This window comes from Phalacrocorax carbo, chromosome 5, assembly GCF_963921805.1.
Source record: "Phalacrocorax carbo chromosome 5, bPhaCar2.1, whole genome shotgun sequence".
Taxonomy (NCBI): domain Eukaryota; kingdom Metazoa; phylum Chordata; class Aves; order Suliformes; family Phalacrocoracidae; genus Phalacrocorax; species Phalacrocorax carbo.
In genome coordinates this window covers 20,928,830-20,948,098 of record NC_087517.1, presented here as the reverse complement: position 1 = coordinate 20,948,098, position 19,269 = coordinate 20,928,830, and the positions used below count along the sequence as shown (strand labels likewise).

Here is a 19,269-nt window from a genome sequence, read left to right as displayed (position 1 = left end):
ACTGTGCTCTTCTCTTCTTGGGACTTTGGTTTTGTTGCAAGACAACTACAACTGGTTAGTGGTTTTATATCTTTTAGTGCTTGTGGGACCATACTTGGGCAACTACTTTGTTCTTTGATGTTTGCTGTCCTTGTAATCAGTGACTTGGCTTACCTGCAGTTTCTTTAAATTGATCTCCCAAGTCTTCAATATATGGCTTCACAAGCTATACGAGGTGCTTAACTTTTCCTTAATAGCCTTGATGGTTCTATTGAAGATGATGACGACAGTTTCATTTCGTGTCCAATCTCCCTATTTTGGCTGTTTTTGATAAATTTTCTGGTTTGTACCTTGAGAAGAAAGCAAGGTATTCTAGAACATTGGGATCATAGAATAGAAAATGTTGCTGGCAATAGGATCTTAAAATTTCCCTTCGTGAAGCTGATAGGAATACAGGGACTCTGTGCATGACAGAGATCTTAAGTCTAATGCTTGTGTCACCTAAGCTACTGTGTATATATCCTGTATATTTTTCTGCATGGGAGCAGTGTTCCTTCTGCCTCTTGAAGCTATGCTGTGTTTTAAATAAGAAGTCAGGATTCACTGGGACCTGTATTTTACATAATTTTTTTTTTATTGGATGCTGGAACACAGATTTGCCCTTTTGCCCCGTGGACAGGCTTCCAGGAATTCTACCTAATCACTGGGTGACAGTTCCTACCTGCCCAATTATACACGTTGACAAGTCTGTGCAGAAATCATGTGGTGTCTTGTGAACTGTTCTTCAGAAGAAAGGTTCACAGGCTTAAGGACAACCATTCTGGATTTCGGATTTAATGACACATGTAGATTTCTGCAGACTGTGAGAATCCTTTTGGCCTGGAAATCTTTCCTTTGGAGGAAGTATTGGGAGCTGGCCTTTTAACTGTAGACTGGGATATCTAAAAGGGAAGCCTTGCATTCACACCTAATAATGAAGATAGTAAACTTTCATAACACTTTTTTTTTTTAACTAGTCATGAGTTAACCTGCCCTTAAATATTTTTATGAAAGTACAGTTTTGCTGATTCTCTCTAAAACCAAGACAGACTAGTGCTAGAAGTCATAAAATAGTTCAAAATGCTAGAAATTTCCAAGTCGTTCCATTGTAGTTCAAATACACTCCAAATTTCCCTACCTCTGCCAATATCAATAAGCAAAAAACTTTGTCTAGCAGGGAGCAAGGTTGGAAGTTGGAGAACAAATGCTTCAGGCAAATAGCCTGTTAGTTAACACTAAAGACAAGGGTTAGCACAGTGCCCGGCAGGATCTCAGGGGAAGTATGGCACCCTGGAGTGTAAGACTTTTTAAGGCCTGGTTTTGCATATGATAACTGGGCATTTAACATAAATGTGACTGAAATTGTAATGTAAGTACAAAATATGCGATGTTTTATTCGTGGGGGAAAAATAATTGTAGAAGTGATAAGCTAAAGTTAGGTGCTTGTATCTCTAAAAATAAAAGTGGCCTGTGGTTTTGTGTGTGGTGTTTTGGGTTTTTTTTTAAGGTGCTGATGATCCATTGTCTTAATGACTATGCAGGAGCATTAAGAATAATGTAAATGTCAGATAATTTTGATGTAGGCACCTAAATATGGACTTCATGAGCTGAGTGGTTCTTTTTATGTTGCCTCTACCTGGCTTTTTTCACACGTCAGGACTTAGTTTGAAATTCGAAATTCCTTGGTGCAGGGTATGGTCTTTCCATATGTTTGTGTTGTTTCTGCAGATTGGAACTTCCAAAACAGATGGCTTGAATATTCTGAAGAATCAGACTTGGACACCCTCTCTCAAAAGTCTATGAAACACATTATTTAATTATTGTAGTGGAGATGACGGTTGAGTGTGGAAGAATACTCGGGGGAGTGGAGTCCAGCCTTCTCCTGCTTCTCCTTCCTCCCACACTGATTACCTTATGTGCTCTTTTACTTATTCTTTTACAGTTTCTGATTTTTTTGCTCCTTCTGATTATGTTTTTAGTATAAAAGCTATGTTGTCCTTTTTCCTTTTCTGTGTTAAATACTGGGGTATATTTGTCAACATTGATTTCACATTCTGAGTTCAGATGATTAGTGAAATATGAACAATAATGTATTTTACTTTGAAGCAACATTTCTTATCAAAATAATTTTTGGAGGGATAAAGATGCATTGCACATACTTTTGGGATCTTGGCTGAGTTTTAATATATTGAAAAATGGAGAGAGGACACATAGGAAAGCTGTACCTCCTTGCCTGCTCCCCTAGGCAATGAAAATGATGAATGTTTGTCATGCTCAGCTTGTGCTTTCCTCTTATAAGAAGATACTAAAACTGCTAATTTCTTACTTCCAGTGGCTTAAATGGAAGCTGTTGAGATGTTTATTTTTCTGACCTTGGGAAGAACTAAAATCTCCTTCTATTTATAAACTAGAAAGTAAAGAAGAAGATTCGAGCACTACTGAGGCAACTTTTTCTAACTGTCTACTAATAGGTATAGTCAAGGGAAGTTAAATAGCTTGCTTTAGAGCAAAGCTTGAGTGTGTATGGTAATGAAAAGTGTAATGACAGCTTGTTCTCAACTAGTAGCTCTTTTCTTGTGTGCTACTTCTCAGACAAATTTTCAGGGGTAAAAATGGAAGAGAGTGAGGATGACTGGCCAGCCCAAGGCATGATGAAAACTGCTAATAAAAATAAAGATGTGGTCACTCAAGCTTCCTCATCTCTATAGGAGGTCAGTATAACTGCATCTTTAGCATAATCCTGCCACCCCTTAATTTTTGGAGCATCCTCTACTTCTGGGAAGAGAAGTATTTATTGCAATAAATTTCCAAGGGAAAATGGGATTTTAAATTTATCCTTTTTCATGTGGTCCGTTCCCCTTGGAACAAATACATTCCCAGCAAATCCTACAATAGACTTTGCTTCAAACACAGCAGAAAGTGCACACTGAGCAACTTTTTCTAATTAAAAACCTCCTCAAAAGTCACTCTAACTGATGAGATTTACACCATCACATTCAATTCGTTAAACTAAAACTGTAATGGAAGTTCAGAAGGGTCCCTTAGGTGACTGCCTGCCTGGTGTCTCCTGCTGTATTTGAATCCCTTGCAAGGAAGAGGAAAAGGGCACAGCATTTGTGTTTTATAAGGTAGCATGTCATAGCTGTGAGCTGTGGTGATCCATTGTCCTAGACTTGTGCAGGATTTATTTCCCCGTACTTTGAAAGCCAATTGAGAATACTCACAGAGAGTATAAACTCAGGGTTGGTTTTTTTTTTTTTTTCTGTTGTTTTTTCTTGTTCTGTTGTTTTCTTTTGTTTTAGCTGTGCTCCCGTAGTCCAAGGCCACCTCCAAGGCTTCCCACTCCCTGGGTTGAATGGCCGCAGGCAGCTCATTAGCATGACTTGTGTTGCTTTCTTCAGCATTTTAAAAAGTCTTTTTCTGTTTCTTCAGCAATAAGAGTGTAGTCATCTGCACTGCGACTCTTAACCCTTTTAAAGAGAATTTCTGAAAAAATCATCCGTCAAGGGCCTCAGCATGGGCTGTACGTGCTCTTGCTGCAAAACAAGCACACCACCTAACTTGATGAGTACCTGGAGAAAACTGTAGTTGCTAATATGTGCTGGCAGGGTCCCAAGCCAGGGCGCTGGCATGGATTCTCACCCTGGTTTTACTGTGAGAATATTGAGAAATAGGATAGAATAGAATATTTCAGTTGGAAGGGACCTACAATAATCATCTAGTCCAATACTAGGACAGTCGCTTTAATTCTCCCCCTTCCTTTCACCTTCTGTACTGTCTTCTTTCTGGCACTTCAGCATGTAAAATCTCTTAGATTCAGCCTGACACAGACTTGCTAGAGAGGCTAATAAAGCTGTCCCTGACCTTCAGTGCTGCCCAGAGTCAGATATGTTTGAAGGCAACGGGATGTTGTTTTGTCTACTCACCTATACAGCCCTCCATCCCATTCACAGTGCATCTTGTCAGACGCCCCTTTTAATTTCATCTTCGAATCCCCTAGATTTGTGAGTGTCCAGGTAGAGCGGCAGGTCGTAAACTGCTTCCTTCTGGATTATGGGGGGCAGTTTATTCTGCTCTCCGTCCCTGCCTTCTAGCTCAGGGGGCTGAATACCCTGGGGATAACTGGCCTGACTAAAGACTGAGACAAAGAAGGCATTTAGTACCTCAGCCTTTCCCTCATCCTTGGTGGCAATGTTCCCCTCTGCATCCAATAGAGGATGGAGATTCTCTTTGATTCTCTTTCTGTTGTTAATGTTTTTGTGAAAACATTTCCTGTTATCCCTTACAACAGAGACCAGGTTGAGTTCTAGCTGGACTTTTGCCTTTCTAATTTTCTCTCTGCAAGACCTAACAAGATCTCTGTACTCTTCTTGAGTTGCCTGCCCTTCTTCCAAAAATGTAAGTACTGGGCTGTAGCTTAGGCCTGTGGAAACTTTGGATAGGCTTTCTCCAAGGTTTGACTGTTTTCCCTGGAAGACACTGCTTTTGAGGTGGTTGATTAATGAATAGAGATTTTCACTACTTTCGAAGCGTGATTTTAATGTTTGCAGTATCCTGGAGATTGGTGCTGTGGCAAGGATGGCTGAACCTCATGTGGAGCTCTTGAGCTGTCATCATTTGTTAGCTGAAATATTAAAGCAAATCATCATGGACTTCATGCTGATTTAATATGCTGGGCCAAAGTTTGTAACCAACTGCCGTATACATAGTTCCATAGAGAAAAGCAGTTTTTTGGAGAGGAGTAAGGCTAACAGTGTGCTACAATGTCGATGTGGTTTTCAAATTGAGTAATTTTCCCTTGTTCTGATATTTGGAAAGCATGGATGAGCTGACCTGATTTTTTTTCTTTTATTTTTCGATTTTTGCCATTAGTGGGAGAGAAGCAGGTGGCAAGAGATACAGTTGCAGCTCCTTGCACATTTCCCTGCCAACTTCGGCACAAAGCAGAGAAGGCGCTGCTCTAACAAGTTAGGGCAACAATACATTGCTGATTGTTCATTAGATGCTTGAAATGAGCTTGTGTTTAGTAAGGTAGTAATTAAGGACTGACTGACAATAGCATGCTTGTCTTTAAAGTAAGAACTTGTGTCTTGATGTTTAATGAAGGGTTTACAATGGTATTTAGATTTTGTGCATAAAGTTCAGGTGAGGTGTGTTCTGTATTCTGATGAGAATGGATCAATTGAATAAACTGAGAGGGTGGTTTTGAGATAAATTAAAAATGTCTTGGACGCCCTTTGTCGGTAAGATGTCTGTACTTTGGCCCAGATGGGGTAGGCAGGGTAGTGCAACCTGTGCCGTGTTTCTTGCTGTTGTGGCCAGAGCATCACTAGCAAGTGAGCTGCTTAGTGTTTCCATTGGCACAGTACACAGCAGGCACTGCCCTAGGGATGGGCATTCAGACTCCTACTGTTTTGACAGAGAGGGAGTGATGTTGTCCAGTGTTACTTCACACTACTGGAAAATGTAAATATTGGGGAATAAATCCCATTCTTAAAGATTAATTCATGTATTCACTTCCCAGTCTTTTGACATTGGGTGGCTTTTAGGTGAAAATCCTTGTCTGAAAATAAAAAGATTAAAAAGATGCATTCCAGACTTGATCACTTAGTGTATTTCTGAGTACCTGGAAGACTGTTATGGCGTGTTTAATGTTGCATAAAATCTTCTATACCTACTGCTCATGTTTACCTACTTGCTTGTGTTTATAATAAAAACTCAAACATCTGTTTTATTTTGGGAACTATGTTACTATTCCAACATAACAGTACTGCAGATGAGAGTTGATCGTTGTGTCAGGAGCCTTAGTATCTTTCCCTTTTTGTGCTTTGTCTAACTTTAAAAAATGAGAAATAGAGGAAATCTAACAGAGTACTGAGTTTCTTGACTACTGTGAGGAGTATGAAATTGTTTTCTACTTTTATAAAAAAAAAAAACACCAAACCAACCCTTGTATGTTGACTTTAATAAGCACTGTACAGAGGTTATGAAGACAGGGCACTAGTGATTTGCATCAATTTCATCCAATTCACTGATTCATCTGATTCATTTGACTCATTCTCTTTCAGAGAAAAAAAATACAGAAAAAAGTACCTAAATGGTTATGCCTTCTTTCAAACAGTTGGTATGCAATAAGACTTCCTCAGTGTCTTCATTTGAAACTTAAGTGTAAGCTGATTTAGCTTCACCTCTTCAGGAACTTAATGGACACTTGTACTTCTGGACTCTAAAATGTGTATCAGTGTTGAAAAATAAATACTTTAACTGAAATTTAAAAGTGAAAATGACAAGTATAAGTCACGAGATCTTGTATCGCCTCTTCCCCCCCTCCCCCCCCATACTTAATAGAATAAAGAAACTTGGAAAAACTAGTGAGATAAAACATGATAAAAAATTGTCTACTTTGTGATAAGTTTGTTGCATGTACATCTTCTAGAACATGTTATTTACTTTCCTGGTCCTCATATGATGTATGACGTTTTTGATTCTCTAAATATGTATATGTGCCGTTTTTTACGCATAGTTCCAGTTCTTGCTTGGCAAAATTTGAAGCACCACTGTAGCATCTCCTGTTCTTAATGTCTGTAGAATTGTGACCATCTCAAATCTGATTGCTTTTCTCTGAACTAACTCTAACTTTATCAAATCTTCCTACAGTTCTGCAGCAACAGTTCTTGAGTTTCACTGTTTATCCTCTGTGGTTTCTTCTTTGGCTTATATCAGAATGTACAGGTTCACTGGTTTTATTTACCTCTCCATTACCATTTGTTTTTTAAAGTGAATGCACCAATCTGTCAGTGTCCTGTGGCAAGGGATGTCCAGTAGCCAAATTTAAAAGGGGGATATGCTTTGCTCAGCTGTTTGTTTCTCAGTTATGCCATTGCACTAAAGAGAAATGGCTGTCTTTAGTATTGCATCCTATGTGTATACGTTCTTGTATCAGTCATGAAGCTGGGAGGGGAACATAGTTGGACTAACTGAATCAAAGATTAAACTTATGGATATTTCAGCTTTTTTATTTATTGCAGGTAATTAAAGTGTATAGTGAAGATGACACTAGCAGAGCTTTGGAAGTACCAAGTGATATAACAGCCAGGGATGTATGTCAGCTGTTGATATTGAAGAACCACTATATTGATGACCACAGCTGGACTCTGTTTGAACAACTTACCCACACAGGTTTAGGTAAGACTAATACTATACAATGGTATGGCAGTAAATAAGGTGTTTGGTTTTCATTTTCACATAGAAGTACAATTCTCATAGAAAAAGGCTTGGAGGCAAAATGATGGGGATGGCTTGTGTGAATTTGTTCTTTTGGTGGTTTGTTGCTTCTGTTTCTCTTTTTTTGAAAGCATAGCTATAAAGTACATTTTTTCATAGTGCATTTGCCTCACACGGCTTCATCTGCATCTGTAAGAGTGATTTGGAGGACACTGAACATTAAGGTTATCACTGCAAATTCTTCCCCGCTCTTCCATGTTTTCTTTGGCAGTTCTTCCTCTTTTAGTGGTATTTCCTGCTTATCTCTAGCAAGACTTGGATGCTCTTCATTGCAAATAAAATCTTTGTTGTTCCCAACACACCTGAGTGAAATCTGACATCAAGGACAGAAACCAGTTACACAGTGCTATTCTATCTCAACGATAGGACTCGGTCTTCAGAAACAACATCAGAGCAGGCTGTCAGTGTTTTCTTCAATACAATCAGCTGGGGTAGATTTATTGTGAACTCTGAGACAGGACTACTTAAAAAGCAAACCAAAACCAAACCATTCTTCTAAACTTCCAGTTATGGACCAATGAACTGTGTTGAAGTGACTTCATACTTAGCACTTTAAGTTGCTGGAAATTAAACAGTCTGAACTCCTTCTATATCATCAGTGTTCCTCTGGTGTAGTAAAAAACCTCTTTTTCTATTATACAGTTTAAAAGGTGTAACCTGTGATTTCAGATAAAGTTATAGCTGTAAACTTCTGGTCTCTGTTCCTTTTTTGCAGTGTATAGAGGTAATTTTGCATTATAAAACCACATTAAGACAAATTAAATAAGGGAGAGTTGTGGTTTAGCCCCAGTCGGCAACCAAGCACCACCCAGCTGCTCGATCACCTTCCTCCACAGTGGGACAAGGGAGAGAATTGGAAGAGCAAAAGGAAGAAAACTCATGGGTTGAGAAAAGAACAGTTTAATAATTGAAATAAAATAAAATAAATTCAAATTATAATAATAATAAATTGCAATGAAAAGGAAAACAATGAGAGAGAGAAAGAGAAAAGCCAGGCAAAATAATGTGATGCAACCGTTTACCACCCGTTGACCAATGCCCAGCTACTCCCTGAGCAGCCATCACTTCCTCCTCACCAACTCCCCCCAGTTTATATACTGAGCATAACATCATATGGTATGGAATATCCCTTTGGCCAGTTTGGGTCAGCTGTCCTGGTTGTGCTCCCTCCCAGCTTCTTGTGCACATGGCAGAGCATGGCAAGTTGAAAAAGTCCTTACTAGTTTAAGTACTGAAACATGGGTCTGTTACCAACATCATTCTCATACTAAATCCAAAACACAGCACTATACCAGCTACAAGGAAGAAAATTAACTCTATCCCAGCCAAAACCAGGACAGTATCCACCCCTTATTCTATACTACCTACGTCATGCCCAGGTTCTTCACTTTCTAATAAACTCTGATTAATCACCACCACTTTCCCTGTCTTTTGATATATGCATACAGATATCGTTCCCTTAGTCTGTGGGCCATCCCTCTAAAATGTGCATTGAGTTCATTTAGTCCATGACTTTGCCCTGCATCTGTCATAACATTCAAGGCAGGAGAGATAGTGTGTGGTGTTGGATTGTTGCATGCTGAAGCCAGTTCTGGTTCCAACACCACTGCACTTTGCTTGGTTTCATCAAAGTTCATTCTTCACTGCTCTGGGTGATTCTTACTGTAATATGATTGATATGGCACATAGCAAGCACAGAAGTGATGACATACAGTATTATATAGCAGTTAACGTCATACCATTCAGTTCATTGGCTATTTTCACCCAAAATCAAATCCCCTTGAGATACACTTTGGACTTCCTCATCCTTTTGCATTACCCTCTAAGTGCATCCAGGTCCTTGAGCAAAAGCAATCCCATGAATGGGTTTTCCTTTGTCTGAGGCAGGAGTAACCCAGACTGTCTTCCCCAGCATATTTTTTACATGCACTAGAGGAATTTTATCCCACTCTATATTACATAAAACTTTTGTCTGGCCAGGGCCAGCCTGATTGTTAGTGTTTACTAAGAAGGTGGCATTTGCTAAATGTGTATCCTGATATTTAAGTGTCCCATCCCTCGTTGCTCTCAGTGCAGTCTTTAATAGTCCGTTGTATTGTTTGATTTTCCTGGAGGCTGGTGCATGATAGGGGATGTGATACACCCACTTAATGCCAGGTTTGTTGGCCTGGGTATTTACAAGGTTTTTTTGGAAATGAGTCCAGTTGTCTGACTCAGTTCTTTCTGGGGTGCCATGCGCCATGCCTTGCTTTTCAAGGCCCAGGATAGTGTTCCAGTGGTGGCATGGAGCACGGGAATGCTTCCAGCCATCTGGTGGTTGCTTCCACCATTGTAAGCACATTGTCAGGTTTGTGGGAGTGTGATATAATCAGTCTGCTAGGCCTTATATTTATATTTCAGCCATTATCCTCCCTGCCAGAGAGGCTTTAACTACTTGGCTTGATTGATTGCAGTGCATTTTTCACATTCATGGATAACCTGTGCAACAGTGTCCATGGTCAAGTCCACCCTTCAGTCGTGAGCCCATGTGTATGTTGCATCTCCTCCTTGATGGCCTGAGGTGTCATGGGCCCACCAAGCAATAAATAATTCACCCTTATGCTGCCAGTCCAGACCCACTTCAATCTTAGCAGCCTGACCCATGGGCTGGTTGTTTTGATGTTCCTGAGCCGATTCCTAGGTACGTGAGCATCTATGTGACATACTTTTACAACCAGGTTCTCTACCCAGGCAGCAATGTCTTGTCATAATGCAGCAGCCCAGATGGGCTTGCCTCTGCGCTGCCAGTTGCTCTGTTTCCATTGCTGTAACCACCCCCACAGGGCATTTGCCACCATCCATGAGTCAGTATAGAGACAGAGCACAGGCCACTTTTTTTGGTCAGTAATGTCTAAAGCCAGCTGGATGGCCTTTACTTCTGCAAATTAGCTCGATTAATTTTTTCCACCTATACTTGTCATATAGGACTCCGTACAGCAGCTTTCCATCTCTGATGATTTTCTGCAATACAACAGGCCCCATCAGTGAACAGGAAATATTGCTTCTAATTTTCTGGCAGTTTGTTATAGAGTGGGGCTTCTTCAGCATGTGTCACCTCCTCCTCTAGTGATAGTCAGAAATCTTTGCCTTCTGGCCAGTCCATGATCACTTTCAAGATTCCTCAGTGACTGGGGTTTCCTGTTCAAGCCTGTTGTGTGATCAGTGCAACGCATTTACTCCATGTAGATCAGTTACATGGTGTGTAGAGGGGACCCTCCCTTTGAACCTCCAGCCCAGCACTGGCAGTCGGGGTGCCAAGAAGAGCTGTGCTTCAGTACCAATCACTTCCGAAGCAGCTCAGATCCCCTCATATGCTGTCAATATCTCTTTTTCAGTTGGCGTATAACAGGCCTCAGATTCTCTCTATCCCCAACTCCAAAACCCTAGGGGTCGAACTCAGGTGTCCCCTGGTGCTTTCTGTGAGAGGCTCCAGGTAGGACCATTCTCCCCATCTGCGGTGTAGAGAACATTTTTTTATACCTTGCCCTCCCGGACTAGCCAAAGGGCTACTGCATGAACTATCTCCTGTTTAATTTGTCAAAGTCTTGTCCTGGCTCAGGGCCCCATTTGAAATCATTCTTCTTCTGGGTCACTTGATGGAGAGGGCTTACAATCAGACTGTAATTTGGAATATGCATTCTCCCAAAACCCACAACACCTAAGAAAGATTGTGTTTCCTTTTTGCTAGTTGGTGGGGATATGGCTGTTATTTTGTTCATCACATCCGTTGGGATCTGACTACGTCTATCTTGGCGTTTTATTCCTAAAAACTGGATTTCCTGTGCAGGTCCCTTGACCTTACTTTGCTTTATGGCAAAACCAGCCTTCAAAAGGATTTGGACTATTTTATCTTCTTCTCAAAAACTTCTGCTGTATTGCCTCACTTGATGATGTAATCAGTATATTACAGATGTCTTGGAGCTACACCCTGTTCCAGTGCCATCTGGATCAGTCTGTGGCAAATGGTAGGACTGTGTTTCCACCCCTGGGGCAGTTGATTCCAGGTGTACTGGACACCCCTCCAAGTAAAAGCAAACCATGTCCTGCACTCTGCTGCCAGAGTGGTGGAGAAAAATGCATTGGCAATATCAGTTGTAGAAAACCATTTGTCTGCTTTTTACTCCGGTTTGTATTGAAGTTCTAGCATGTCTGGCACAGCAGCACTCAGCAGCGGAGTGACTTCGTTCAGGCCTTGATAGTCTACTGGTAGTCTCCACTCTTCATTAGACTTCCACACTGGCCATATGGGACTGTTAAAAGGTGAGTGAGTCTTGCTGATCGCTCCTTGGCTCTCCAGTCGGTGAATGAGCTCATGGATGGGAATCAGGGAGTCTTGGTTGGTGCGATATTGCCGCCGGTGCACTGTTGTGGTGGTAACCCCACAACAGAAGGGTCCTTTGAGAGGCCAGGCAAGGTAGAAAGCTACTTAATTTCCTCTTTCCCCAAGGCAGCTACACCAAAAGCCCACCTGTACCATTTTGGGTCTCTGAAATACCCTCTCCTGAGGCAGTCTATGCCAAGGATGCACAGAGCCTCTGGGCCAGTCACGATGGGGTGCTTTTGCCACTCATTCCCAGTTAGGCTCACTTCAGCCTCCAACACAGTTAGCTCTTGGGATCCCCCTGTCACTCCAGCAATGCTGATGGGTTTTGCCCCTATATAGCTTGATGGCATTAGGGTGCACTGTGCACTAGTGTCCACTAAAGCTTTATACTCCTGTGGGTCAGACATGCCAGGCCATCAGATCCACACAGTCCAGTAAGCCTGGTTATCCCTTTCCTCCACTCAGCTGGAGGCAGGGCCCCTCTAGTTCCAGTCAGAGTATTCGTTACTCACTTCTTGTAAATAGGAGTCAGGAGTTCCTTCATTAAAGTCAGGAGTAAGATCAGCGCTTCTACTCTGTCTGGGGACTTGCCTACTGGAAATTAGAGCAGCAATTTTCCTGGAAGAACTCCCTTGAGTGATTATTTTTCTTTGCAACTCATATACCCGTGCCTCTAAGGTTGAGGTAGATTTTTCCATCTCACTTCCCCATATCCTCTCTGAGATCACACAGGTAAAACCATAGGGTTCCCCGTTGTGTGTACCCTCTATATCCTCTCTCTTGAGCAGAAGAATGGAATAGCTGGGATACCGGTCCATACAGGTGGAGGGTAGGACTCTAAGTTGCTGGACTTGCTGGGATATTTTCTCCACAGCTGAGATGGGGGAGGAAGAGACACTTTCTTCATATTCCCAGAGTTGGCTAGCTACTTTATCCACCATTGGTGCCTCTTCATCTTTCCAGGTCAGCATTGCCAACTGAGTTGGCATACAGTGCTAGTGTGCTCTGTATCAATGTCTGCCACATGGGTCATGTGCACTGGACTACTTCTGGATCTTTGGATAACTGCTTATTGTTCAGGTCACCATAATCACCTCCAGCATGGCTAATTACCTCTCCATGGTGGTCCATTTGCCTGGATGATATATAGCATCGTCCTTGAAGGGATATCTTACCTTCATACCTGACAGGAGTCACTTCCAGAAGCTGAGGGCTTGTGCTCCTTTTCCAATTGCTTTGTCAATGCCCCCTTCCCTAGAAAGGGATCCCAGCTGTTTGGCTTCTTTACCCTCTAATTCCAGGCTACCGGCCCTGTTATCCCAGCATTGGAGCAGCCATGTGACAATGTGCTTGCCTGGACAATGGCTGAAATCTTTTAGCATATCTCACAGCTCACTCAAGGATAGGGATTGGATAGTTTCCAGCTTGTTGATGAGATCTTTCTCTTCTTCCTCCTCTCCTTGTGATGGCCCTGCTCTTTCACCATCCCTTTCTAAACAAGCTGACTTTCGCTTCCAAGGTTTCTTCTTGTGTATAGGGGCAACTGATACTGGCATGGGTTGGTTCCCTGGTTCAGCCACAGTGCCTATCGTGGGGGTTGGAGTAGCCACAGGGCCTGTCATTTTGTTGTCAGCTCTAGAGACCTTCCTTTCCCCTTGAAGGTTCTGAATAGTGTTGAACAGAGCTCGGTAGATATGGGCCAGGCCCCAGCACGTTGCAATGATTTGTGTCTCTCTGGAATTGCCAGGCATACTTTTTCCAAATATTCTACTAATTTTTCAGGATTCTGCACTTGTTCACAGGTAAAGTTTGAGGATACTGGAGGTGCCCACCATCCTAGGCATTTGCCCATGCTATCCCACGCACCCTGGCACTCAAAACTATCTAACCTTGGGGCAGATCTCTGGATGATATTCTTAAATTGCTTATTAACCTTAGACAAAACCGAAATGGTATTCCCAAGAAATACCAACAGAAGTACCTTAACTGTCCAAGAACGTTCAAGATACTGAAAAGTTACTGTAATGAAGGAGGAAATGTCATAGAAAAAGGTAGCAAAGATGCTGTTCTCTGTGTCCTCCATAAAAAAACCTCTCAGAGGAAGAAGTATAATTGCTAATTGTCTCCACAAGGTGGTACCCGAAGTACCCTAATGGCTTCAGTACAAAGCTAAAATTCAGATAAAGCTCAAGGCGGATGTTTTAATAACAAACCTCCTGGGCAAAACATCCCTAATCATTGCAGAGTTGCAGCAAACTGCAAAACCCAACACCAATCTTTCATGTACAGCAGAAAAAAAGGCATGGTGCCAATCAGATAAACTAATATCTCATGGTTTGAGAAAAGAACAGTTTAATAATTAAAATAAATTATAATAATAATAATAAATTGCAATGAAAAGGAAAACAACAAGAGAGAAAAACAAGTGATGCAACCGCTCACCACCCATTGACTGACACCCAACCAGTCCCTGAGCCACGATTGCTGCCCCCGGCCAACTCCTCACAGTTAATATACTGAGCACAACATGATAGGGTCTGGAATATCCTTTTGGCCGATTTGGGTCAGCTGTCTTAGCTGTGGCCCCTCCCCTCCCAGCTTCTTGTGCACCTGGCAGAGCATGGCAACTTGAAAAAGTCGTTCACTAGTGTAAGCACTAATTAGCAACAACTAAAACATTGGTCTGTTATCAACATTGTTCTCATACTAAATCCAAAACACAGCACTATACCAGCTACTAGGAAGAAAATTAGCTCTATCCCAGCTGAAACTAGGGCAAGGAGAAAGTGGAAGTCTGCAGAGATGTCAAAAATGTAGACCACAGGAAAGACTTCACGCAGCAAAAGATGAGTTTAGAAGCGTACTGCTAGGATGTAGTATTGAACTGATACTCTAGTCAGACAAACTTACTCCCTTTTACAGCACTACATTTCAGTACTGTATTTTGTCCAATTTTGACAGGGAATTATATCAGAAAAATCTACTAGAAGACAGATGCCATAACAAAATCTTGATTTAATTTCATGTCACTCAAAATTTCCATATTATTCTTGAACTTCAGCAATGTACTAGAGTTAACAAAGGTAGTACTTCTTCTGCAACTTCAAGGGTAGTTCCAGCTGCTAGCGCAAAGTGTGGCTTGAGAAAGAGGATTTTTGGGGGCCTTCTTGCATTCTATAAATACATAGAAAACTCCTTGGAGTCCTTAATTCTCAGAAGAGACTGTACTGGTACCTGGCAACTCCAGTACTGCAGATCTGGAAAAAAAACCAGCAACCCACACACCATCAACAAGAAACCAAACAGCCCCTGTAACACAAATCATGGATATTTATGTATGGCTAGAAGCTGTTGTTAAACTCCCTTTCTCTATGTATGCAGGGAATCTGGACTCATGCATTTGTGTAAAATAGACTTGACTGTGCACCTCTGACTGTATTACGTTTAATAGCCATATTTTAAAGATGAACTACAAAAGCTAAAACTGTTTTCTGCCCTTTTCTGCTCCTTTATCCTATGAAGGCAGCCACAAACGTTTTTCAATTTTTTTCCTTGCTTTGTAACATTTCAAAGATATTTATAACCTTTTGCACTGAATGTATCAGTTGTAAGATGCTTCCAGCTCAGAGTAAGGTCAGAGTTAAATCTGGGTTGAGGCTGTAAATGACTTACTGCTACAGAAAAGGAGGTATAAAAATGGCTTTGGACAACACTACTATATAAATAGTAGAAGTGTTTTCTGTATTTTATAGTGTGGCTGGTGTTTAAGTAGTGTAGTAACTACTGAAGAAGATACTTTTGACAAACCATGCCAGAACTATAGTGGCATTGTTTCTCTAGGTTTATTTATTTGTACAACACACTTTTTGTCAAATAATGCTTCATTCTGAAGGATTTCTTGGAAGATTTCAGTATCAAATAATTAGTGAAGTTGTTTTTCCTAAGATTCTGAAGTTCTCAAAATTGCTGGTGTGCAGGTCTGCAGACCTGTGTTTGCCATACAGTCTTCTGATTGCTCCAGCTGCTTTGGCCAGAATTTTAGAAAAAGGTGAATTGTTCATTTTTAGAACAAAACTATTTTGTAGATGGTGAGGATGGCAATTGAACATTACTAGCCAAGGAAAGGAATAACTTGAGATTATCTTTTTTTTTTTTTTTAATAACACTGAATAACAGTGGGTTTATTTTTATGATAATTAGATCTGGTTTTGTTTGAAAGGTTTGACATACTGATCTTGACTTGCATTAAATATTTTCTTAAGCCCTGGATGAGTAACATGAACAAATATTTTTGAAATTATTTAGTTTTGGACTATTTGCTATTTATTATTCTGTTGTGTGTTTTACCTGTGGAAAATTGTACAGTCTTTTTCTGTTCCCAGGTTAAATGAATGGGTATAGAAAGGACAAGTACTGTGAGTGTGTGCGTGTATGAATTCAGTATGATGGGGATTAATAATTCATTCATCAATTAGCAAAGATTTTCTTTAATACCTAACAGCTGTCTGAATACTCCTGAATTAGATATGATTGCATGAATCTTAGTGAGCTGAGCACATCATTCTGCTTTTAATCAAGACAGACATTAATTACATCACTGGAGTGTGCCTTCATTGCTGTGTGGAGGCATCTCCATGTGAAGGTTAAGAAAGAAAAACACTAAAAATCACACCCAAAAGAAAACATAAAGCCATGGTCTGTATATACCTGTTTTCACAAACGTATATGCCTTTTTGTGTGGAACTATATTGTTGAACATTAAGCATGGTCTTGTCCTCACTGCATTGCTTGGCAGGTGCTGACCAGGTGGTGTTGTCTCGGGGCGAGTGGGCAGGTGAGATGGTTCCTCCACCTGCGCCACTTCCCTGGGGCGCCGGCCAGTGCACCCCATCTGCCTGCTCTGGGGCACCCACACTGCGCACAGCCCACTGCTCTTGCCTCACCACCCAGGATGCTCAGCCTTCCTACTCATCTCTGAAGTTTTGCAGTAGCCTGGGTGGTGTTTCAAATATCTGAAGTACGATGATAATTACAGCACTATAAATCACAATATATTTCAGAACCATGTGCTTCTGGTATGTGTCATTTTTGTCCCAAGCTATTGAATTCAAAGAAATTCTTGGATGTTTTTCAGCTTGTCTAAGACTATTGAAGGCAGCTGAGGTATGCCTGGATTTGGATCATGCCATGTCATCCCTACCACCCGGTACCTTGGTGTTGGGAGTCCCATATTTCCACTGCAGTTCCCCTGTACAGGGCAGGCTGTGAAAAAAGATCAGTTTTACATAGCTGTTCTCCTTTTCAAGGAAAATATTGTCTTCATCCTGAAATTTTTCCTTCCCTAGTGAGAAATTTTTGTGTTGCCTGTAAAGAGTTTTCCATTTGCTTCTGCAGCTCAATAGATGTGTGTTCTAGCATTCCTCTTTGAGTGGGCAATAGTGCCTTGGCCAAGCACATCATTGTTGTGTTTCAGGCTCTCATTCTGATTTAACTTTCTGCATTCTTTTAGGTAGCCTGTGGGAAGGCTCACAGCACTATCTGTGCAATAGTACTGCGCAATGGCTTTTCTGTTTTTTGTTTAGTTTAAATTTTTTACCCTGCTGGGTGGCTAGAGAGGAGGCTATTTGAAATGTGTTCTGTCATGCGTTTCGATATTAAATCTTCTTTCATGTCCTTTAAGTTACTTTCCATAGTTAAGGAGACTTTGTTTTGGACTGTAGCAGGTGCTCCTCATGTTAGAGATAGTAGTGATAAAGAGATGGTAGAGAGAAAGGTAGAAACTCTCCAGTCTAGCTAGAACAGAAAAAACGATCTAACTAAACCAAAGTGCCACTTTTTCATGACAACATTTAGGGATTTGATTACAGGGTTGTGCTTTGGAGGGCACTAACTCAATGTTTCAGTTCCTTCAAGGAAGTTGAATCAATTGTAAAATGCTCTGTGATGTGACACCTTAAGAGGAAAGAATTACCAGCATCCTTACCCATCCATTGGGGTGATGCAGGATGTGTTATCTTTGTACCAAGAAGTAAGTCTTGAGGAAATGGTATTTTCTTAAATGTCACAATGCCAAGCATTTAAGAGTTTTAAATGTCATCCCAGAGGAGCACTTTCTCTCTATAAAACTGAAAGGAGAAAAAACACTGGTTTTGAGCAAGAGCTTGAGTTCTTCAGCGTCTTTTTACTCCTGCATCTGAGGAATGTGTTTTGGAGTAGAGCGGCCTGTACAAGGTTTTAAAATGCTCACTTTTCTTTCAATATTTTTTGGGTATTTTTTGTTTTCTGAATTGCTTTACGTTTTTATTTGATCTGGTTACAAAACATGAGTTTCACATAGCATCCTTAATCTCTTTATTTATAGGCTAAAGAATGAGTTAAATTCAATGAAGAATGAGTTAAATTCAATGGAAGTTTAACTTTTCCCTACTTGATCTGTAGATCATGAGAGTGCTTTGTCTTCTGCTAGTCATGAGCTTAATATTTTCCTACTGAGGTGAGATTTAGCTCTGTGAGTGTATTGTCTCTAAACTTGCTAGCTGGAAACTTCCTGAAAAAGCTTATAGATTTGCAGGCTACAATAAGGCTGTTACTCACCAGACTGGACAATGGAAACATGAAGCAGTGACTGGTGAAAGAGGTCGCAAGAGAAGATCAATAAAAAGATGCGGTCATTCTAAAGAGGCTTTAATAATTTCAAATTTGTGGTTTGATTTTTATCCATTAGAAGGTTGTGCATGTTACACTTTATGAAAGTTAGGCTCTTTGTTTAGCCAGGACCACTTGCAAAGATTTACTGTTTATATTAATTTAATGTTATACCTAATTAAGTTTTTTTAAAAAAATCTATACTATTCTATTATCTGTTATGATTTTTAAAAAAGTTTCTAACAACAGGCTGTTGATGAGAGCATCAACATTCATTTAAAGTATGTCATAAGATCCTTTTTCATAATGCAATGAAGGGTAGAACGTGATAAGAAAATAGTGAGTTATATGGTTTTTATAATATATTTTTAATTGCCTTCCCCTTTGAAACTAGGATCAGAATTGGATGTTAAAACCCCGTAATTGGCAGGGAGACATGAGTTTAGATCTCTAACCTATTCTTAACCTGTAACTCATTGTTGGAGTGTCATTTAAATTTGGAGGTGCCAACGATCGTTTAAATCAAATATACAACTTTTTTCCACTCTGTCTTGTTCTCATTAGTTTGAGCCCACAACAAAGTACAAGTGGCCACAAAAACTGTATACTCCTTTGGAAGCATGTTCATCCCTTTTTTGTAACAAGGTTTCATAAGCTGCTGAAATTTATTTTAAAAAAAGAGGGCAGTATAAATAATATTGTACAGAAATTACCCATAGTCTTTCAGGATTTATGCATAACTTCCTGCACTATAAGTAGTCCCACTGCATTACTCAGAGCATGGAACACGGAAACATACATAACACACCTACAAGAAAGTTCTTAAATTCTGTATCTTTCATGTAAGTGAATTTCATATCGCTGTAAAATCGAAAAATTCACTCAAGAATCTGAGCAGCAGGAACAGTCTAAAGCAGTGAGAATACCGATTCTCAATGCCAGTGCTGTGATACAAATAA

General features: G+C 40.5%; 1 protein-coding gene across 1 annotated transcript in view; it reads left to right on the top strand.

Moving 5' to 3' along the window:
- GRB14 (growth factor receptor bound protein 14) overlaps nt 1–19,269 on the top strand; it is a 74,343-nt gene that overhangs the window by 31,055 nt on the left and 24,019 nt on the right. The window contains exon 3 of the mRNA XM_064451482.1: nt 7,047–7,203. Within this exon, the coding sequence (XP_064307552.1) occupies nt 7,047–7,203 (157 nt within the window). The remainder of the gene's footprint in view (nt 1–7,046; nt 7,204–19,269) is intronic.